General features: G+C 43.0%; 5 protein-coding genes across 6 annotated transcripts; 3 read left to right on the plus strand and 2 right to left on the minus strand.

Moving 5' to 3' along the window:
- Nucleotides 1–204: 204 nt before the first annotated feature.
- LOC108093602 lies at nt 205–7,531 on the plus strand. Its single transcript, XM_017193728.1, has 4 exons — nt 205–1,990; nt 3,381–3,660; nt 3,766–4,599; nt 7,321–7,531. The coding sequence occupies exons 1-4, from the start codon at nt 205–207 to the stop codon at nt 7,529–7,531; spliced, it is 3,111 nt and encodes a 1,036-aa protein (XP_017049217.1).
- Nucleotides 7,532–8,435: 904 nt separating this feature from the next.
- Nucleotides 8,436–12,509, minus strand: LOC108093775 (RNA/RNP complex-1-interacting phosphatase). Of its 2 annotated transcripts, none has more exons than XM_017194045.2 (7): nt 12,374–12,509; nt 12,212–12,287; nt 11,649–11,848; nt 11,353–11,399; nt 9,398–9,505; nt 9,122–9,328; nt 8,436–8,933 (listed from the first exon to the last, which is right to left on the minus strand). In XM_017194045.2, exons 1-7 carry the CDS (start codon nt 12,394–12,396, stop codon nt 8,515–8,517), a joined length of 1,080 nt encoding a protein of 359 aa, XP_017049534.1. In that variant the 5' UTR covers nt 12,397–12,509; the 3' UTR covers nt 8,436–8,514. The 2 variants fall into 2 exon arrangements, with proteins under 2 accessions (XP_017049534.1, XP_017049535.1); XM_017194046.2 differs by having other exon boundaries at nt 8,816–9,046.
- A 76-nt stretch (nt 12,510–12,585) lies between these two features.
- On the plus strand, nt 12,586–14,255 carry LOC108093776 (electron transfer flavoprotein subunit alpha, mitochondrial). The gene is made up of 4 exons (XM_017194047.2): nt 12,586–12,690; nt 12,752–12,810; nt 12,915–13,055; nt 13,231–14,255. The coding sequence occupies exons 2-4, from the start codon at nt 12,769–12,771 to the stop codon at nt 14,038–14,040; spliced, it is 993 nt and encodes a 330-aa protein (XP_017049536.1). The 5' UTR covers nt 12,586–12,690; nt 12,752–12,768; the 3' UTR covers nt 14,041–14,255.
- Nucleotides 14,256–14,425: 170 nt separating this feature from the next.
- On the minus strand, nt 14,426–22,708 carry LOC108093777 (bcl-2-related ovarian killer protein homolog B). The gene is made up of 5 exons (XM_017194048.1): nt 22,630–22,708; nt 15,249–15,552; nt 15,024–15,170; nt 14,654–14,962; nt 14,426–14,591 (listed from the first exon to the last, which is right to left on the minus strand). The coding sequence occupies exons 2-5, from the start codon at nt 15,522–15,524 to the stop codon at nt 14,427–14,429; spliced, it is 897 nt and encodes a 298-aa protein (XP_017049537.1). The 5' UTR covers nt 15,525–15,552; nt 22,630–22,708; the 3' UTR covers nt 14,426.
- On the plus strand, nt 15,615–19,077 carry LOC108093773. Its single transcript, XM_017194044.2, is given in 5 exon segments — nt 15,615–16,778; nt 16,780–16,991; nt 17,174–17,773; nt 17,838–18,010; nt 18,070–19,077. Coding segments are annotated over 5 exon segments (1,674 nt in total). The 5' UTR covers nt 15,615–16,625; the 3' UTR covers nt 18,606–19,077.
- Nucleotides 22,709–22,744: the final 36 nt, after the last annotated feature.

Raw genomic sequence — 22,744 nt, forward strand, 5'->3', positions numbered from 1 at the left:
CGGTAAAATATATACTTATTTCAAACTCAATAAAAACAAAAAAACCACTAAAATTAATCTTAATCTTTCCTAGTTCTAATCAAAATTATAAGATCATTTTTCTATAATTAATCCATCCAACCTTTCACTTTCCATTTCATTCCTCATCTCTACCTTAAGCTAACTGAAACTTTTAAGTGACTTTCCTTTCTCTATATCTTTCAGATGATCCTTCAACCTTCTATCAATCTTCTCTTGCCTCTGCTACTAATGGCTATCCCTTTTATAAAAGCTGAAAGTCTAAATCACATTATAAACGAGCTGAACAAACGTTTACTTATCACCACAAACATTTTATATTGCAACCAAACCAACAAACTAGAAAAATTCGAGAACAAGTATCTCCGGCATATGCCACTCATCAACCTTATGATCTTCACCTCAACTGAATCCTTTAACATCAGCCAACTTGAGTATAACCTAGGAGCTGATAACAAACTCTTTCTAATCCTGTGCGATGAACCGCCCTATGATTTCTTTCGGGTCTTAGACTTGCACTTTCAGCACGCTGAATTCGTTTTGGTATTGGATACTCCTTTGGATCTGGAGAGCGACACCAAGTGGTTCGACTTCGTAAGACACCAATGGCAGCAGGGTTACGTACAGTTTCTGTTCTATACCTCCCACGACGAGAAACTCTATCACAAAATCATATTTCCTGAGTTGGTCATAGAAGAGGTGTCCATAGAGACCTATGCATCCTTCCGCGGAGCATTCAGAAACTTACATGGATATCCGATTCGAGTGGCTGCCTACAACAATGTTCCGCGGTGCATGCTTTATACAGATCGATGGGGCAAGAAGGTGATCTCAGGGTTCTACATGAAGTTCCTTCGGGCTTTCATCCACTCCAGGAACGGGAGCTTTGTGCCGGTTCTCACGCCGAGCGATTCCCCCGGAAATTGTACGCTGAACTTGAGGAACGAAACGGTGGACGTGTGTTCAGATGCCCTGGCTGCCAATCCTGCGGCCTTCAGCCTGACCCACGGATTCAGGATAGCCTCGGCGAATGTCCTGGTCACCCATGCCAAGCCCCTGCACTCGTATCGATATCTCACCGCTCCGTTTCAGCTGAGCGTGTGGCTCTGCTTGGCCAGCTATGTGGTGCTGGTGGTGAGCTTCCTCAGCTTCATCCACTGGTTCAAGTGCAGCAAGTGGGACTTCAGCAAGCACCTGCTCGAGGTGTTCAGCTCGCTGCTCTTCAGCGGCTTCTTCCTGAAGGAGATCCGCGGCAGGGAGAGGTACATCCTCTTCGGAGTTCTCTTCATCGCTGGCTTCGTCTACTCCACGATGTACTTGGGACTGCTGAAGAGTATGCTGATCTCCGAGGTTTTCGAGAGGCAAATCGACTCCTTTGAGTCGCTGGTGGACAGTAATATCACCCTGATGGTGGATGCTTACGACAAGACGCTGTTCGCCAAGTACAACATGCCGGAGATCCTCCTCACCATCATGGAGGAGGTCAACTCGGAGACGCTCCTGCGGCACAGAAACCGCTTCGATCAGGACTACGCGTACATCCTGTTCTCGGATCGCATGGCCCTGTACGACTACGCCCAGCAGTTCCTGAAGCACCCGAAGCTGCTGAGGATCCCCATCGACTTCTCGTTCCTCTACACCGGCATCCCGATGCGGAAGAGATGGTTCCTGAAGGCCCACTTGGGTCGCGCCTGGTACTGGGCCTTCGAGAGCGGACTTACGAGGAAACTGGCCCTGGACGCCGACTTCGAGGCGGTGCGCGTGGGCTACCTCAACTTCCTCGTCACGGAGCACCAGGAGGCGCAGCCCCTGGACGTGGATTATTTCGTCATGCCGGCCATCGCCCTCGGCGTCGGCTATCTCCTGGCCCTCATCAGCTTTGTCATCGAGATGACGGCCTGGCGCATGAGCGGATTCCTCGGATGCAAAATGAAGATGGAGAAGAGTGCCGGTTGTCCAGACAGCGCTGATGGTGATTGTGATGGTTATGGTGATGTTGATTGAGTGACGGATTGATGTTGTGTTGTGTGCTTTGCATTCAGTGCTTTTTTGCCATTCTCTTGATGTCTAAAATAAATCCACAAGTCCTTGTCTGCTTATTAAAAGAAAATATGTTGCAAAATAGAAAACTCTTTAAAACAAGAAAGGAAGCTAGCTTCGGCAAGCCGAAGCTTATATACCCTTGCAGTCATCAAATATGTCGAACAAAATGCATAAAGGTTAAACAACATCGAAGCTAAGACGATTTTTCTATTCATTTTCCATATTTTCGACTATAGATCATATGGGAGCTATATGATATAGTTGTCCGATTTTGATCAAATTTAATTCGTAATTCAAGAGTCGTAAGAAAACTCTATATTCCAAAAATCATACTTGTCTGATGAAAAACAACGATGTTATCATTTTATTTATAAACAAATCTATATAGTTTTTTTGATCTTTCTTATGGCAGCTATAAAATATAGTTGTCCGATTTTTATGAAACTTTTTTCTCAATATAAGGGTTGTTAAAAAACTTGATGTTCAAAAAATCAAGCTCGTGGGATAGAAAACAACGATGCCATCAATTTATTTCCATTAACTCTATACATATATATTTTTCGATCTCTCCTATGGCAGCTATATGATAGAGTTATCCGATTTTGTTCAAATTTAATCCGAAATTCAATTACAGTTAGAAAACGCCATCTTGAAGAATTCAAGTCGATCTGATCAAAAACAACAGAGTGAGAATTTTTTATTTCATTCTCTTGTATTGGAGCTATCCGATATAGTCGGCCGATCCGGCCCGTTCCGACTTATATACTGCGTGCAACAACTACACAACTTTTGGGAAAGTTTCAGCACGATAGCTTTAAAACTGAAAGACTAGTTTGCGCGGAAACGGACAGACGGACAGACGGTTGATAGTCATGCTCAAGTAACAATAAACTTTGAATTACAATTATCGAACTCTTTTGCTGTTTATAAAATGTATTACTAGTTATCTGACCCCCACTTAATAAATTTTTGTATCTTTCAGATGATTTTCAACGTAAAAAACATTAAATGGATGCTTCTTGTAATTGTACAAACAGTTCTTATTAACGGAGAAAGTTTGTCTCACGTAATAAACGAGCTGAACGAACGCCTTGAAACCTCCACTAACATTATTTTCTGCAAACAATTTGATCAATTTCAACTCGTCGAAAGCCCCGTATCGAGAATCATATTCACCACTACGGATAACCTACGTATTATCAGTCTTAGAAACCACGAGGGAGCAAAGAAAAGGCTCTTTATAATAGTCACTAATGAGCCGCCATATATACTTATGCTAAAGCTTGAATCGCGATTTCAAAACTCTGACTTTCTTATAGTGATCGATAATGAAATCGAAGAGGACAAATGGAAGCACTTCTTCAATTTTGCTTGGCAGCTTGGATATGTCAAATTCATAGTTTACTCCCTGCACAGCAGAATTGCCTATGATAAACTATTCTTTCCAACATTAAGGATAAGGGAAACCAGTATCAAGGACTATGCAAACTTTCGTGACTTTCGGAACGTGGAAGGGTTCAAGGTTCGAGTGGCGGCCTACAACAGCATTCCCAGGAGTTTTATTTACCAAGATGCCAGGGGCAAAACGATATATGCTGGGTACTATCTGCGATTTATAAGAGCCTTTTTAGACACCAGAAACGCGACCTTTCATGCTGTTTACCCCTCCGATAATTCCCCAATGAATTGCGTACTTTCCCTCAGGAACAATACCGTGGATCTGTGTGCAGATGCTCTGGTTCGAACGCCTAATGTTTTCACCATCTCCAAGGAAGTCAGGCTCTCGTTTGCCAATGTGATTGTGCCTTCTGCCAAGCCATTGAGTTCTTTTCGATACCTTTCTGGTCCCTTCAAGCTCCAAGTTTGGGGTTTGCTCCTCATGTACGTGATTCTAATCACGGGATTTCTGTCTCTTATACACTGGATAAAAAGCGAAAGATGGGGCTTCACCCATACTTTACTCGAGGTGTTTAGCTCAATTTTAAACCTCGGATTTCACCTAAAGGCGATTCATGGAAAGGAGCGCTCAATACTCTTTGGAATCTTATTCTTGTCAGGATTTGTTTTCTCCACCATTTACTTGGGGTTCCTGAAGAGCATGCTCATATCTGAGGTCTTCGAGAAGCAAATAGAAACCTTCGAGGAGCTGCACGAACAAAACATTCCACTTCTAATCGATCACTATGATCGCACGCTCTTTTTGAAACTCTATTTTCCAGAGCCTCTGTGGGCCGTCGTGCAATCGGTTTCTTCGGAGACTTTGACCAACCGTCGAAATAGTTTTGACACGGACTATGCCTATGTGATGTTTCCAGATCGAATCGATATGTTTCACTATGTGCAGCAGTACATGAGACATCCAAAGTTCCGGAGAATTAAAATTGACTTTTGCTTCTTGTTCGCCGGATTCCCGATGAGCAGGAAGTGGTTCCTCAAACACGATCTGAGTCGGGCTTGGCTCCATGGATTCGAGAGTGGCTTGTTGAATAAAATGGTCGAGGATGCGTACCGCGAAACCGTGTTGCATGGATACCTGAAGTTACCTGCCCCAGAAAAACTGGAAGCGAAGCCTTTGGGCCTGGATTATTTTCTTATGCCAGCGCTTTCCTTGGCTCTGGGTTATTTTTTGGCTTTATTGAGCTTTGCACTGGAATTAATTACTTGGAAAATTCGTAGCATTCTTTATTAAAATTTTATTTATTAGATATTTGAAAGAAAAATTACCTAACCAGCTTTTTTATTATCATAGATGTGTTTTACAAATCTAGATGTTGTCTTACTAATATTTTTGCTTAATAAAGAAGTTTTAAACATTTACTTCATTTCCGGATTTACTTTTTTAAATCATCCAACCAAAAAGACAGGTAAACCCGGGGATCAAACTTTTATGCTGGCGCTTATCTGACCAATTTTCCTCGCAGCTTCGGGCAGTATCCAAAACCCACCCACAGGCACCCCATAAAACCATGAGATGGAAACCACCCTGTGGCCGGGAACCCTTCAAAATAAATAGCACTTGAGATGTTTCCAAAACATTTGCCAGCCAAGTCTCCGAGCAATTTGCCCAGCCCATTGTATGCAGTCCGAATGATAACACAAAAATAAGAAGCTGGCCGGGAAGTAAGGGGTGACTTGTCCCAAAATGGAGCTGACTTGCACAAATATTTGCCGAAAATGGAATTTTCGACTCGGAGGCGTGGGTGGAAACCTCCTCACCCCCGTCAGTGGGTGGATTTTTCCTCGGGGCAGCGCATTTTAAAGTTCGTTGACACTCGAGCCTGGCACATTTTCGTGTGTTTTGTCGCTGTGGCGCCATTAAGTATGCAGCAGCAATGTGGCGACAATAAAGTTTATGCCACGGCGCCATGGCCAAAAAAAGAGCCAAGTTGCAATAGCCAAGGATAAGCAGATGGCCTGGAATGCACTCAGTGGGAGTATCAACTGTAGCAAAGTCGTGTGATCTAAAACACCATCATCAGCTCTTCGGGATTTATGTGCACTTTAAGAAAAAAATGCAAAATATAAACTGCTAATATTTGAATTCGATGAATTGCAACGTTCAGAAAATTACGAAGTTTAAAAATGTAAAGGAAATGTTAATGAAAGTTATTATTTTGAAGGCAAGTGTGATTTTGTAATATGCATTTATTTAATACTGCGGTATTGTGTTCTCTGTGTGGCACAGTTTCGAGACAATGGAGTTGGCAACCAGTTTGTATCCCGGTTTGTAGGACTCCTCTTAATGAGTGGGAGGGTTCACGTGCGTGCCTCGCATCCATATTGCAGAAATCGACAATAAACTCTCGCCCTTCAGCCGCTTTAATTGCCCAATTCGTGTGTTTTCAACGCGCTTCGAATCGAATCGAATCGAACTGAATCGATTTCGTGATTGCCCGATCTGTATCGGCTTTAAAGCAAACATTTGTTTTTATCTGGGGGCGGCTTTTAATTAAGATTGCGTACGGCGATAAATGGCAAGTGATGCAGGAGTTCCCCGAATCCCGTTCCAATTGAGGGTAAGTAAAGGGAACTCGAAGGCTTGTCCTCTTTTCCTTGCCTCTGCGTTTTCGTTTAAATAAATATTTATTTTATTTATAAAATTTTATTTTAGCTCACACGAAAGGAGAGAGCAAGCAATTACCCTTAAATACAAAAGACTAAATATTGTTATCTGCTTTTATGTTTTTTAAAGCTGTTGCAATTGTTTGAACACTTTTGTTCTCTTTCATATTTTATATTTACTTCTCTGGCTTTTGGTTTCACCTTATATTTGCTTTAAGCCTGGTGCATCACCTCCTCCCCCTCCATTGTTACCTCGCTTTTCCGACCGACAGTTTGAATGCGTCTGCTCCTGATCCGTCAACTCTTTTATCAGCCAGACAGGACGAGACCGTAAATCACCTGGGGAGCAGACAAAGGGACCTCGACAACAATTGAGAGCTCGGCCTGGTCGGAATTGATACCAGTATCTCTGATTGACTCGATGGATTTTGGCCCGCCCTCGGCTCCCTTTGCCGGCTAATTGAAATGACCAGGTAATTGTCGCCGCTTTTCGCAGCCTTTGCCACTTTCGTGGGGGCTGGGTGCAAAGTTAAACACTATTATTTAAATCAATGCCGCGCTTCCCTTTTTTGCGCCGCCCCGCCACATTCGAGTATGAGATGGCAATTTATGGGCCGTGCCTAATTGTCCGCACCGGACTTCAAAGTGGCCTCGCTCCTCGATCTTGGCCAAGTCCGTGGAATGCAATTATCGCGCTCCAAGTTATGCTAAGATAAATGGCCCAAGTCCGGCACAGTCGGTGGAAATTGGCAACACTTTCCAGTCGTCTTTCGCGGCCATAAACTAAACAAAACGAACGAAGAAACGTATGAAAAAATCGTGTGAGTAGGGAAAAGAGATAAACCGCACGCAACTGACAATTGGCAATTTTTGGTTGATTCAGCAATTTATGGCAGCAAAAAGGGGCGGGGGTGTGTCACTGGTCTCGAGTCGTCGGCATGACCAAAAGACCCTCATAATGATCTGGTATATAACCCTTAAAGGAATCACACTCCACACTAGAGGAGCTACATATATATTTATAAGAATTTGTCTTTGGTTCGGAAGCTCAATTTGGTACCTTAAAAACATACATTTAAAACATAATAAGAAACTAAAATAAATAATCTAAAAGAAGATTTCGCCTGATCTCCTTTTTAATTATCTTAATTTTATTCCAAAAACTGCATCATCCTTTTCCACTTTTTCCCCAATCAGCTCTCAAAAATGTACCATGAAAAAGCCTCCTGCCACCGCTAATCGAATGAAGATCTTTTGCGGACATCCCTTGGAGCGTTTGATGGCACTTTCGCTGGATGCCATTTGGCCATGTCTTTGGGTCAGTCAGACGCTAAAAATAAGGAGTGAGGAAGGCAGGCTAACCAAACCGTCCGTGGCACAGCCGCGAAATGAAACGCTGTCCAATTAAGCGCAACAAACAACTTTACGCCACATGCCACACAACAGGCGTTTATCGGGCAGTCAGATCAGATCCCAGCCGATCGATTCGATCCCTGTTCCGTCCATCGGGCCACATCCCGAGCCTCCTCCTCCTGCTCCCTCGAATCCATCGCGATGCCATTGTAATGGCCAACGATTTGTCGCTGTCCGAGCCTCGGACCCTGGGCCATAATGACAATCGTTGATCGTGCGGCCCCGATAAGATTGCACAAAGATAAAGCGCCGATATCGGAACCCGAGGGCTTCGGGACAAAAAAAAACGTAAGGCGATGGGCGGAGGCGACAGCAGCAGCATTTATGCTAATAAGTTGACATTTGACCACCATGACGAAATAATGAAACGATCAGGAGCCGTCAACGTGACAGGTACTTCAAAAAAGCATTACCATGGGCGATATGTGTGGTATACTATGAAAATATCTAAATAATTATCACAAATTTAATTTACTTTATTTACAAATTTAGTTTCACTTTAGTTGAGCAATATTTAAAAGTTTTAAATCAACAATTATGTATGGTTTCCTTATCCCATTGTATTTTAAATGGATTTTGTTAGAACCTTGGATTGTTCGGGATCTGATTACACCCACTGTAAGTATTAAAGGTTTTGCCAGGCAATCTCGACATTTGTTTTGACACAGGAGCAGGCCCACAGGCACCGCTTTGCACGATGATCACTAATTTCCTGGAATTTCACGCGCTCTCCTCGCTTATCGAGATGCAAATTTTTGCCGGCTTTTATTGTATCTTCACACGATCTGAGCCGACTGCTTGTTAACTACCATAATTTGGTCTCAGCTTGATCGTGTCGCAAATGAATTTTAATTGTTGTACTCGTTGTTGCAGTAAATTAGCAATAATTTACAAATTGCTCAACATGTCAATGGAAATTTATTACGTTCTAATTGGCGTTTTGCTACAAAAATACAATTTTAGTTGCAAAGTATCCAGCTACTCTGCATGCTCTTCGTTAAAGTGGGGTCTGCTATTGATGTTCGTATAGTTTCGCTGATAATTTTGATACCGGTCGTAGCCTCTTGATTTCTGCTGATACCCTGCTGATCTGTGGTTTTGATACACGTCGTTTCGATATCCACGTTCCTGCCGATTGCTGCGGAAGTTATTCCCAGTCCAGTCCTGTTCCTGATCATAGCCATATAGCTTTCTCGATCCCTGCCAATCTGAACTGTTATCCCTGCAGTTCTGGTAGTAGCTTCGATTATCCTGTCGGTTGTCTCTGCTGTTCTGATAAGGGTTGCGATTATCCTGTCTGTGGTTCCTTGGTTGGCATCGCTCATCCGAATAATTTCTCGTTTCTCCGTTGATCCAATTGTGGCTGTTATTATGGGAATTTCCGTATGGAGAATATCCTAAAACGTAAGCACACCATGCGGGATTGTTTTGAAAAATAATTGAAACTCTAGCCAATAAAAGAAAGCTAACTTTAACTTTAAAAAATCATGGAATCATTGTTGTTTTTTTTCTGCGAAATAAAAGTATGCCGAAAACCGAACTCAATTTAAAATTGTTTAAGCTGGTCTACTGTTGTAATACATACTGAAGTTATTGCCACTTTGGAAACTTCTTGCTTGCTGGCGCCAATCTTCATAATTGTGACTGGACGTCTGCTGATGTCTGCTGTTATATTCGTTATCGTTGACTCTGGAAAGAGAAGACCCCTCACTCGCACTTCGATCCGGTAGATTCTTCAAGGATTGCAAGTAGTTCGGGCGCTCGATCCTATGGCCACGGGCAGCAGAAAACGCTGCGGATCATATACAGGGTGTGAATAGTTAAATTGAATTGCCAGGATCAACTCCAGGACCCTACGCACTCTGTATCGCTTCCTCGGGGGACGTCTTCATTACGGAGATCATGAAGTAGCAGATCAGGTAACCAGTTCGATTTACTCCGTGTGTGCAGTGGACTCCAATTAGTTTGTCTGTAGGATAAAGATAAGGCGATTTGACAATAAAGCAATACACTTTAATTGAATTACTTCTTATAACCAAATGCTATTTGTTGGCCTCCTTTGCCAACCGAGTTTTGTGATATTTCTTCCCCGTTTAGAGGCAATGGCACAGGCTTTCTGCAATGCCGCATGCTGCTGCAAATTGCTACAAATTTCATTGCAAACACGGCCACAGGAATGTCCCTCCCCGGCTCCCAGCCCGCCAGTCCCGCTCCACGCCCATTTGGTAACACCCACGCGGCGAGACCGCAACAGAAAACCGGCCTGGCAATTTGGCATAAAAGCAGAAGCGACCTGGGCTAAATCTAGAAAACAGCGCGCTCTGCCAATAATAACATTGGCTATAAATTTCACAAAAACATGTCAGCAGGAGGGATTCGCGAGGGGCGATCGGAGGGGCATGGACAACCCACCAGGTCGCGGTGGCCTGCCTTTGTGCACTATGCGGGTGCTTTGGGCTTCGGGACTCGGGTTTCTGGTTTGGCTTTGGCTTTGGCCTGGTTGTTCGATTCCCTGGTCATTGGCAGCGAACCAAGCTGCCAGTCAGTCAGTACGTCATGTTTAGCGTGCTTTTAAGCCAACTTACAGGCAAAACGAAAAACGAAATTAAATTACGAGAGCGCGCAGCGCATCCTTGTCAAAAAATTAACAGTGGGTGTATTTTTTTTTACCATTCCCAGCGTTGACAAAAATTATCTCAGAAAAAATAAATGATAAAGCTCCTGAATACATAGAATGAAAACATGGAAAAGGATAATGTTAATGAGTTCAGAAAAATATTTTACCAAAATATTATGCAAAGGTTTAAGCATATTTTAATTTATAATCTCAACTTATTTCCACTGTACGTAGACAACGGCTTTGCCTTGTTTTAAGCCTTCTACTCTACCTCATTGGTCGTTGACAAGTTGCGACCACCTTGGATTTGATTTGTTTCGTTGTAAATATGTTGGCAGCCCTCGTGTATTTATTTATTGTTTGCTCTACGCGGCTTTAAGCGGCGCCAGATCGTGTTTTAATTAAGCCCTAGAACGGCATCAGAATCTGCTAAGGCATTTCGGTTGGAATTTTTGCATATTGTAAGGCAAATCGGTTCGCACATATATTAGCGCAAGATGAAAGTGCCTGCGAACCAATAGGCGTCTCTCCGCCCACCAACCCAAAATATTTTCAAGCCAGGACTGAAGTTGGGATACCCTAGGCTATTTTTACAACTTCATATAAAATCAGTCAACTGGATTTAATAAAAACTTTGATGCAGCATATTCATAAGCAAATATTTTTGGGTTCCAATTTTCTTGACTCGTCTTGCAATTATGAAATATATTTAAAGATCGACCTACTGAAATTCCTTTTTCCCCACTCGCTGCATGACTAAGCTCCGTAAGTGATTTGTTTGCCCGGCTCCCGACTGGCAGACAGATTCAGCCACAAAGGCCAAAGAACTGACTAGCTGACTGGCTGACTGGCTGACTGACTGATTGAGTGTGTGCGCCCACATCGGTGCGCCAGTTGGCTGTTAAAGGGCTAAATAGAGTATTTCTCTTTGCAGCCACTTGGCCGCGAGCGCATTTCACCGCTTTGAGCCGTGTTTGCTGTGCGCTTGCCGGCTGATAGGAATCTCTGGAGGCAGTGCAGCCCGGGATTAGGATACGTGGTAATTGCGGTTGCCCCTTTTGATACTATTGCTTGCATATCTTACGGCTCTAATTGCGTGGACAGATATGCATCTGAATTTGCATTGTTGACGGGAAAGCGTTTCCCACGGCTACGTGGCCCAAAGATCAAGATGTGTGGGATGTCTTGTCAGCACTCACCATTATCTGCATTGTTGGCAAGGAAGTCGGCCACGTAACTGCAAAATCTGTAAAGAAATCAAGCGAATATTGACCAGTTTAATCGTGTATAGACATATTAAAGCTAATTAAATGTTATTTGCTTTTACATTTCTTGAGTCTTTTTACTGAAACAAATTATTGATTTAAATTTGCATGTGAGATAAGTTAATATAAATCTTTGAGGTAGAAACTCCTAGATTCTGATTTCAAACTAACAGTTATTATGAAAGGATTCTTAGGTATATATTTAATTAATTTACAACAGTTATGCTTACTGCTCTGCCAACCGACGTGGAGGCGTCTGTTTCCCGGGGATCATCAGTTTTTGGTGGCGCACATCGTGGTTGGTCAGGGAACTGGGCTGATAGTATCGGTTCGTGTTGGTCAGATCGATGATGAGGCCCAGATCGGGAATGGACTGGAGCAGGGACTCGGGCGCCAGGCGAAGGCTCTCCTCCACCTTGGCGTTGACATGCTGAAAGGGAGCAGGTAAGCAAATACACGAGGGCATTACAATGCGCGGCTAAAAATTGCTCAATTTATGCGAACTGCCCGAAGGGCATGCAATTAATAAAGGCAGAAGGCCTCCGCGGAGCCGTGGCGTTATTTAATTAAGCAAAAACAATTTAATTTAATATTCATGTGGGGTCCATGTTCCAGTTGCCACTTTTATGCATAATTATAATGCACAAATTTCGTCGTCGTTCGTTTATTTATTTTTAGAGGGCCGCGCAATGTCGGTGGTCCTTGGTTTTCAACGTCCATCAATCGGTCCTTCTGTCAACCGGTTTCTTGGATCTCGGTTATGAATTTGGAGTGGGGGCTGTCGTTGACTCACCTGGTGCAGCGGCACCTTGAAGGCTATGAAGCGGGTGCCGGGAATACGCTCCCCAATCGGTTTGTAGTTCAACCATCTGTAAGTTCCGGATAAAACGTAAATAAACCGGAAACAGTGGTTTCCGTGGGGTTCCCCCACCTGATACATCTAAACTCTACTCACCGATCTGGTATGGCTTTGGCCATTCTAAAAGCCTGGATTCGAACTTAGTTTACCTTTCTGGGAGTCACTATTTGTAAATATATGTTCTATTTTGGAAAATGTGTTGTAATTAGAGATTAGCGATGGTACCATTGTACTATTCACAGGTGGTAACTATCGATTCGTATTGGTCACACTTAAATATCGATGCTCGAAACTGAATCGATAATTGAAGTGACCATCAAAAATAAAAATATCGTTATTTTGGTTTGGTTATTTTTATAAAATATAAAGCAACCATACTTTAAACCTTTGGACTTTGTTTTGTTGTTGTAGAGGTAAGAGCATTAAGTAAATATTAATAAACTTAATTAATTAACCTTATCCATTCCCGAGCAGGAAAAATACTACCAAAAATGTTCGCAAGCAACACGCGTAATCTTATGCGCAGCAGCATTGTAAGTGGAAAATTGAGAAATTAAAGATAAAAAGCGCAGGCGCTATTTGCTTAAAATGAAGTTTGATTTAAATAAAACTGAATAATTTGATTCCTTATTTGCAGCTGCAGCGATGCAAGAGCACTTTGGTTGTTGCCGAGCACAACAACGAGGCCCTTAACCCGATCACCCTGAACACTATATCCGCGGCCAAGAAGATCGGTGGTGACGTCACAGTTCTGGTCGCTGGCACAAAATGCGGACCTGTAAGTTAAAAAAAAAAGTCCTACAATATTGGGAGCCCTTCAAGAAACCGCCTTAATCGCAAAGCTATGGGTCTTTATTGAGTTGGAGTGAAAAAGCAGCCAACATATGCCGGCAAACATGTTATATAAATACTTGTTTTTACTCGCACCTAATAAATATTTCTTTTTTTCCCAGGCCTCCGAGGCTCTTTCCAAAGTTGAAGGCGTGTCCAAGGTTCTGGTGGCGGAGAACGCTGCCTTCAAGGGATTCACCGCGGAATCGCTGACTCCTCTGGTCTTGGCCGCCCAGTCCCAGTTCAAGTTCACCCACATCCTAGCCGGAGCCTCGGCCTTTGGCAAGAACGTGCTGCCCCGCGTAGCGGCCAAGCTGGACGTTTCGCCCATTTCGGAGATCATCGATGTCAAGTCGGAGGACACCTTCGTGCGCACCATCTACGCCGGAAACGCCATCCTCACCCTGAAGTCCAAGGACGCGGTGAAGGTGATCACCGTGAGGAGCACCAACTTCCCGCCCGCAGCCACCAGCGGAGGAAGTGGTGCCGTGGAGCAGGCTCCGGCTGGGGACTACGCGACTAGCCTCTCGGAGTTCGTCTCCCAGGAGCTGACCAAGTCCGACCGCCCAGAGCTGGCAGGAGCCAAGGTCATCGTGTCCGGCGGAAGGGGCCTCAAGTCCGGGGACAACTTCAAGCTGCTCTACGATCTGGCCGACAAGTTCGGAGCCGCCGTGGGCGCCTCCCGCGCTGCAGTGGATGCTGGCTTCGTGCCCAACGATCTGCAGATCGGTCAGACCGGAAAGATTGTGGCCCCAGAGCTGTACATCGCCGTCGGCATCTCCGGCGCCATCCAGCACTTGGCCGGCATGAAGGACTCCAAGACGATCGTGGCCATCAACAAGGATCCCGAGGCGCCCATCTTCCAGGTGGCCGACATCGGCATCGTGGCTGATCTTTTCAAGGCTGTGCCCGAGCTTACTGGAAAGTTGTAAGGCGAGATTGTCACGTGATGTAGTATAAAGATACGATTATGTACCATTGAATCGATAACTGTTGCATTTATTTGAATTTCTGCTAAGTCCACGGAAGATTATCCTCTCAAATTTTGTAATAAAACCAGCCGAAGACCTACTCTATGTATACATGGCGCAGTCTTATCAGTCAAGAAAAAAGACAAACAAAATAAACACAAATTTCCTTATCAAGATCGCTCCATATGGTAACTTTGCCATTAGCTTTCATTAAAAACTTTATAAATTAAATAAGAATAACCAAACCAAAGCTAAAAGAACGATAGGTTTTAATTAAAAATACGATTTATTTACACTATCGGTGTAGTTAATTCAGTTAAACTACTATTGACATAAATTCTTTAAGTTCAGTTCGTAAATCGTTGGTATATTTTCGGTATTATCGTGTTAATTATGAATCGTAAAACCATAAAAACTAGAATCAAGCCAAAAATTACTCCTATGACCAGCGTGGTCCACTCCAGAGGATTTAGGCTGTTGCTAGTGGGTAAAACGTGTGTGTTGATGCCGCTCTTGAATGGGAAAATATTTAAATTAATCATTTACCATCATAAATTTAATGAGAAAGACCCACCCAACCGCCGTTCTCGTTGATCCAGGGCACCAGCTCGTCCTCGATCACCTCCGAAACGCTCTCCATCAACTTGGGCAGGTATTCCGGGTGTCCTTGGCGCACACAATCCACCGACAGTCCGCCGGCGATGGCAAACAACGAGATCACCTTGCTCCAGGTGATCTCCACCCGGAAGAGCTCTCGACCCACGGCTCCCAGGAGCAGGCTCACGGCATCCGGAGTGTGGAACTCTCCGCCAGGACTCCGGCAAATCTGACGAGCGACTCCGTTGTAAACTCGCGGGTGCATGCGCTCTAATTCGTCGCCCAACTGAGGAATAAATTTACGCAATTAAAATATATTTGTGTAGTAAATAAATTAAATTTATTACCACTTGAACAGCTGGAAATACATCCCGCACTATGCCCATGGAGGTGGATCCTAGAATGCTACGTATGCGTTGTAATCCCAGCTTTTTATTGAACAATCCCGATCTTCTCAGACGTCGCTTGATATAGTGACCGCAGAGGCAACGACCCTTGGGGATAAGAAACATATTTGTATTTAGGATAATATCCCAAGTTTAACATCTTATTTTGTAGAAACACCAATCCACCTGTGTGATGATGTCCTGCGCTGGAATCTGGGCGGCTTTCCAACCAATCGTATAGGACAACTTCCTGGTGACCGCATCGCTCACGTTGCTCAATCTCCTCCGGGTGGTCTCCTTTGGGCCACCACCCACTTCCAAGAGCGATGCGGAATGCAGTGTGGCGGGAAAGCTGAATTTTCTCCGATTCTGGGCCTGCAGCAACCGCTCACTTTGCGTGGTGGCCATCGGAAATCCGTTGCTGAAATTATCATTATTCGTGGGATACGAGGTACCAGGCATTTTTTCGCAGGCGAAATCGGTTGAGATCCTAGGGGGAATTTGCTTATAAGTACGGCAAGAGTTGGCAAGACTAAAATCATAAGATAAAAGCTAGTGAAAGATCCAGTTTCAGTTTTTAACGATCCCCCACGAAGTGTGGAATAGAGTGCCTTGTAAATTCAATTAATTGCATTCAATTTGGCAAATCTTCGCCGCTGGGAATAATAACCAGCTGCAGGAAAAACCAGTCCCACAGTTACATCAAAAATAATTGGCTTAATACATAAATGTCATGTTTAGCCGATTGGAAGCCCATAAATGTCGTCCGAAAATGTTGAATGAACTCTGAAATCAGATTATAGGTAAAGAGAACTCTTCCCACGTGTACAAGTGCTTAAAGATCGATACACAGAACACAATTTATAAATATTATATATTAAAAAAAATCGAGTTACTTAATTATAGCGTTACAACTGACAACATTTTGTAAGTTCGTAAAAATAACTATAATAACTGAATAAAATTATTTTCAAATGTTGTTTCTTAACTTATGAAATGCTCTAAGTTTTTCTATGTTTAATTTTTGTTTATGACGCTCCACAATGAATGTTTTCTTGAGCCTGCCCAAAATGGTCACCTCAGCGGACAGATTGTCGGCTCGTTAGGTTTGATTGGCTTCTGGCTTACAGCGGTCAGAAATCCGCAATATGGCCAAAACGCTGCTGTGTCGCAGCTGTTGTCATTAGTTGTCCACAAGCGAGATGTCAAATGGCAAATGATTTGTGGGACGCCGGCAAGTGAATCGAAGATGGAACCGAGCTCGGATCAATGGACACTGGTGGCCCATTCCCCGGAGAGCACTTCGCAATTAGCTTTACATAACCTGACCCACTCAACGCACTCGTGACCAAGGAAAGTCTGTTGCTACAACGAAATCGTGGGGCACTTTTCGATTTTCGGGGACTACTCGTCCATTAAAAGTGATAGCTGCGAAAGTGCGAGCGTCCAGAATAATTTGGTATCAAATGAATCCAGGTCATAGGCGTCACGCCTTCGTAAAGCCAACCTAAAGCCTTTAAAAAGAGTATCACTTTAGGGCCGATCAGTCAGTAATTGGTCAAAATGTCAACCAAGTGGACGTCTCTAGTCGCAGCCCTTGTGGGATTACTAATCATCAAAGGAGCCCTCGCGGATGTGGCCCACTACTTTGCACCTGCTCTGGATCAATTCGGAAACTATCTCCATGGCCAAGTGCCCTTCCAAGTGGGACTATCTTCCCCCCCATTTGTATGGACCTCCAGCTGCGGTTCCCGTAACTCCTGCCCCGGTGGCTCCGGTCTCCACCACCGAGTTCAGTCTGCCGGAGATCATCGAGAACCGCAGTGTCAAGTTTCAGGGAACAGGACACGGCAACTTCATACCCGTGAGCCAACATTATCTGCCGCCTGCTGTGGAGGAGCGTCCCAACTACGAGAGTCCCAAGCCTAGGTTAGTATAACACCTATAATACAGATACTTCTTCATTTAATAAAGTAAGTGAAAGAGTGTCTAAAGATCATGTTTCATGTCTAATTCATCTTTTGGATCATTAAAAATAATTAAGAACTTGACCCTACTCCTAGTAATCGGATTGAAAGCTCTTCAAATAACATCTCGCATCCATTCTTTAGTGAGGAGACCTATCCAGCTTACTACTATCCCCAACCGCCAGGAGGCAGCATCTTGACCACCTCCACACCCACATCGACCACCACCTCAAGACCCATCATTGTTCAAGATCCTGGCGAGGATATCGAGAACATTCCCTCTCCTGGCTACGATTACCATGCTCCAGTGGCTGTTTTTCCCCAAAAGCCTTCCACTCCTGCTCCAGTTTATTTACCGCCTAGTGATGGAAACCAGGATCAAAACCAACTGAGACTCAGGCTCAAGGACATGCGTTGCCTCTCGGGGGCTTACTTTCGAGCTGTTCTCAAGTTGGATAGTTTCCTGGGAGCAGCACCCACTGTGGATCAGGATAACGATGACCAGCAGGACAAGCGGTGCGAAATGAAACTGTCTCGAAGCTTTCTGCTGCTGGATATTTCTGGAGAGAACTTTGAACGCTGTGGTGTTAAGTCCTGTGGCCAGGATCTCTGCCTACGCCTGCGATTTCCCGCCATCAGGGGGTTAAGAACCGGAGGAGATTCCATCTTAACCCTGCATTGCAAAACCCAAGAGAGAGTGGCTGTGAAAACGCATGCACTGAAAATGGGAGTTGCTAATGATGTGTAGGTTATAGTTTATATTCAAAAAAATGGTGTTATATCTTAACCTTGTTTAACGATTCTTTAGACAAGCTCGCAGTGGAGGTAGCTATGCCCATGGTGGCAATCAGAATGCCTTTCGCACGCATGTGGAGTTATTGAGAAAAGGAAGTACTGGTTATACTCGACATTTGGAGAGCAATGGTGCCGTCCAGTTGGGCGAGGAACTCTTGTTAAGAGCCCATGTTTTAGCTGGAGATGGTAGGTATTCTAAAGACTAATAGTAAGAGATTTCAAAGATTTACTTTTTCAATAACCAGGTTGGAACTACACCAAGCTCAGTGATGTCCAGTTGCAGAGGATTTCAACAGGAGGAGAAATCCTGAATAATGTTCAGCTAATCAGTTCCAGGGGTTGTCTTAATCCCGCAATGCAAGCAATTTGTGGGCATGCCCCCATTTTGGAGCCTCCCCTTGGCCAAAGACTCCACTTCAAGGCCGTGATGTTCCCGGGAATGCGGAGTGGAGATGTGCTGGTCATCTCCATGCGAATTACTGGTTGTCTAGAGCGCGAAGATTGCCAAGTTACAGCTCAAGATTGCCTGCCATCAGTGGGTCAACGGAGACGACGGAACGTTTCACATGGAAACTCCACCGAGATTTCGGAACTATCCCATCTAACATTCAGGGTTATAATGCCAGGAGAAGAGGATGTATTTTCGAAAGAAGGAGATATCCAAGATGTAAATGTGAAGGTCAGAGATGTATCCAAATCCCTAGCTCTCTTTGGTAGCTTGGGTTTTATAGTAATGCTGTTGGGTGTTGCCATTGTGGCTCTATATAAATTTGGAAAATAGTAAAATGAGTTTATGTGAACCTCTTCTTAAATAATATTAATTATCTTTGGTGTTAAAAAACCATACCCTCTCCAGGGGTATAAAAATCTATTAGCAAATGAAATACATAATTCCCTCATTGTAAAACTGGCCATTGGAAGCACTCTACAAAATCTCCATCAATGGCAATCGAAGGCGCCAATCTGCACCACTGAACCACTGAACCTGTCTCTTATCCATCTGTCTGCCAAGCAAATTGACTTATCGCCCCACTGGAATCGGCAACGAGCCAGTGTTTGCCCATTTCGAGCCTAAAACAGAAATTAGCACTTAATAAAACTTTATTTATGTTCATGTCGCTTGTAATTGAACGGGCCTGAGAAAAAGTCTCAAAATAAAATGTAGAAAACCTTTAAAGAGCCAGTAGGCAAACCAAAAGTCTGACTGATTTCCAAACTGCGAGCGCAATTCGCAAATTGCGATCTGCGATTTAGTTTTGGCCAGATAGCCAAACCGAAATTCTATCACGTTTTCACGCTTCGAGTCCGGCTAATGAAACCTCGCTCGCAGCCGTCTTTTGGCTTTGTTATTTGGTGCAATTTGTTGTCGGTTTTCGTATATGATAATCCATCCATTTGGTGGCTGACAGTTTACGCTTAATGGGCATGAAAATCGCAGCCAATTAGCCGTTGATTTTAGCCGCTTTTGCTCGATGGGTGGTCGAAAGTCAACGATAGTTGCAATTTAATTACTCTCTGGGGGTTTAAAAGATAGATGCAAAGGTATTTTGGAATTCGGTTAATCGCTTGGTTGCCTTTAGAAAAATGTATTTATTTATTTTACTGAATTAAAACTAATACTGTAAGCTCTTTGAATACTTTTTATTCATCGCTTGGATGATAATAAAATATTTAAAAATTACTTTAGGCTTACAGAGGAAATTCCTATAAAAGAATCCCATCTCTTTGCATTTTCGCTGACCTAACCCAAGCGTAAAATGCATTCCCACAGCTGAGATCATCGACGGCTCGCCGAGATGCCCTCAATGGCATCCCCATCCCCAGTTCCAGGGGAATGTGGCCCGATGTTTCGCAGGCTTCACCTGCGACGTTGGCTAATTAATAATCCCGACACGTTCCGGCACGAACACAAACAGAATCGGGGAAATCGGGGAAATCTGGAGGGGAACTGGCCGGCGCAGGCGAGGCTACTTTGTCTTTGTCGCCTAAATGGCAGGCAAAATGTTTGCTGAACATAAATTAATGTCGTCCCCAACTGGCGCTTAAGTTCGCCTGAGTTTTCAGCTTGGCCGCGATCCGTGTACTCCACTCGATGAAGTGAAGTTGTGGTGAGTTGGCAAAGGCGCACTTGCCGCTGCAATTTACACTTTTCATTCAGCAGCCAAATCGGCGCAATGGTCCAGTGGACCTGGCCTAAACAATTTTCATGTCTGCTTAAATTATCGACTACTTAGTGCCCGGTTTAGCAATGCCTAATAAATATTTATGAGCGCACTTCATTTTAGTAAGTTTTTAACGGACAAGCAAAACGCGACTCTCTGTTTGTTTTGCGGTTCTATGAATGGATCGGTGTTCATGACTGCAATCGCCGATGTCGCCGATCATTAAAGGCGGTTGACAATACAGAAGAGCCTAATTAAATCATTAAGTTCCCTTTATTCGATGGATGAAGAGTAAAATATATATAACTCATATACACCAGTAATTCCTTTAATTGGATTACTAAATGTCTAACAGATTTATGCACAATTAAAGGGGCTCCCCTCTTGAACCCATTTATACAATGCTCTCCCATTGGCCAGACTCTAAAAAAATAACTAAATCAACATCTCGGAATCGGCGAGTTGCTGGCACTCATTAGCAACTTTTATTAACCAAAAGTGTCAAGTGTTTTATCTCGGGTTTGGATTGGCCCAAACCGAGTTGCCTTTAAAGCGTCGTTAGGCATTTCGATTCATTTTTTTGTTTTGCCATTTTTATTGGCTGCCCGACTCGTTTTTGTTGGCTGCGTTTTTAGCATTGTGAGCATGTAAACATTTGTGTTATTGATTTTTTACAACATTTGACAGTTACGCAGACTCCGATTGGAATTGCGTTTATTTTTTATATTTTTCCTTTGCCTCGAATTCGGAGCGCAAGACAAACGATTTGGAGCAATTTGACTTTCGGTTGGTGATTGGTTAATCAAATCAGAGTTCATTAAATTGCCATTTTGCATTTAATTGCATATTCGATCGCCGGACAGGCGTGACAGCTTGCTGTAATATTATATCTTAAACGACACATCAAGTGTTTGAAAATACTTAAGTCTATTTCAGCCGCAATCTTGCGGCTTTACGGTTTTCTCTGTTTTGCTCAGCTTGAGGCAGAATGAAAATGGGAAATTAGTAGTAACGTCCCGGCTTGACATCGTTGGCAATTGGAAATTTACACCACCCTCAGGCGTTACAGGTAGCAAACATTGTTCAGATCATTAACTGTTGATTTTGCACTTTTGCAGCCGCCAGTTTGCGTCATTCAAATCGATCGTGAACGGCGTTAAAACATGAGGTTTACAGGTTAGGGGAAGGGCAAGGTGCCACAGGTGCTTTTCGCCAGTTAATTGCATTATTTCCACAGGCATTGTGATATATGTACAAGTAGTACGGTCTGATCTTGTTTACGGCCTTAAAACAGTTGCGCTCACAGATCTTAAATGGTTTTGAAAATTAGTAATGCAATCCGGCCATATAATTTAAAAATAACTGCACTGCATTTAGAGTTAAATGGAATAGTGAGTTCAACTCACTAATATTAACAAATTAAAAGGTACTTAAAATGAATAAGTTTGCAATTAAAAGGCTCAAAAAATAAAAAACTAGTTTATTTTTTAAATGTAAAAAATTACAAAATTATTACAAACAAAGAAAGCACCTAATTGTGGTAAATGGCCACAATAAAACCATATTGCACTCCAAAGAAATCTCAAATTTCCCAAACAATCATTGAAATACAGCACGTCAAAATGAATCAAGCTCAGGCATTAATTTTCGCTTAGGTCCATAAATAATTTTCCCCGAATAGACCCACAAAATTAAAGTGTCCAACGCCTTTGTCAATAAACATTTGTCGTTCCACTAATTGCCAACGTATTTCGCCGCTCGGCAAACAAACAAACACACTTAAAAAACGAAGCGAAAAAACAAAGTGAAATCATTTATGGCAATGTCAATTGCTATCTCTTTCGGCGGTGTAGGTGGAAGCATTACGCAGATTATCCAGCAAGAGAGCAACAACAAAAGCCGTATTACACATTAACTGAGCACGCACACAAAACAGCAAAATTTAATTAAATTAAAATTGCTGTTGGTCTGTTTCTCCTTCAGCTGTTGATTTTATTCCGGCTTAAAAAGGGCGTTCAACCCTATGGTTATTATTTACTTGTACTTATTGGTATTTAATTATTAATTTTCTTTATTGATATTCTTCATTGTGTTTTAAAAGAGGTCAGCGTGAATTATTTTTTAAAGGTCATTAACATTTGTACACTCTTGTGTAAGTTTTATTTAGGTTTCTCACATTTTAATTGATTTATTTGTTATTAAATTATTGCAATATATATTTTTATATCTTCCATAAGATTGTCGTTGGGTAAATCTGCTAATTTTCGAAGCATATTAAATATCACCACTCCTTTTATCGGCTTATCATTTATTTGGCAATGGATCGCATTGATACGGATGTTTATCTTTGATTGTCGGATGCGCAATTTGCTGATAATGATAATGGTTCATTTGCTATTATCTTTTTTCCAATTCAGTTTACGACGAGCGAATAATAAGGGAGAACTGTTAAACTCCAGCTGAGCAGCATGGAAATTACTCAATTATTTATGCGCGCCGCGTTCTGGTTGAAAATGGAATCGGAATCAGGTTGCTGAATATTCACGGTCAGGCTTTGTCAGTTGAAGGTTTCCTTTTAATAATCACCGAAATCACCGGAAACCACAAATAATTTATAATGTTGATTTTTGTTAAAGAACTAACCGTTTATTTTTTAACGAAAGCAGAGGTTTGAGAAGCGTGGCCGAAAAGCGCTGCCGCAACGTTCCGAACTCGCCAAAGACTGAAAATGAATTGAAGTACTCAGTTCAACTGAGCC

The sequence above is a fragment of the Drosophila ficusphila genome, unplaced genomic scaffold (assembly GCF_018152265.1).
Source record: "Drosophila ficusphila isolate 14025-0441.05 unplaced genomic scaffold, ASM1815226v1 contig_414, whole genome shotgun sequence".
Classification (NCBI taxonomy): domain Eukaryota; kingdom Metazoa; phylum Arthropoda; class Insecta; order Diptera; family Drosophilidae; genus Drosophila; species Drosophila ficusphila.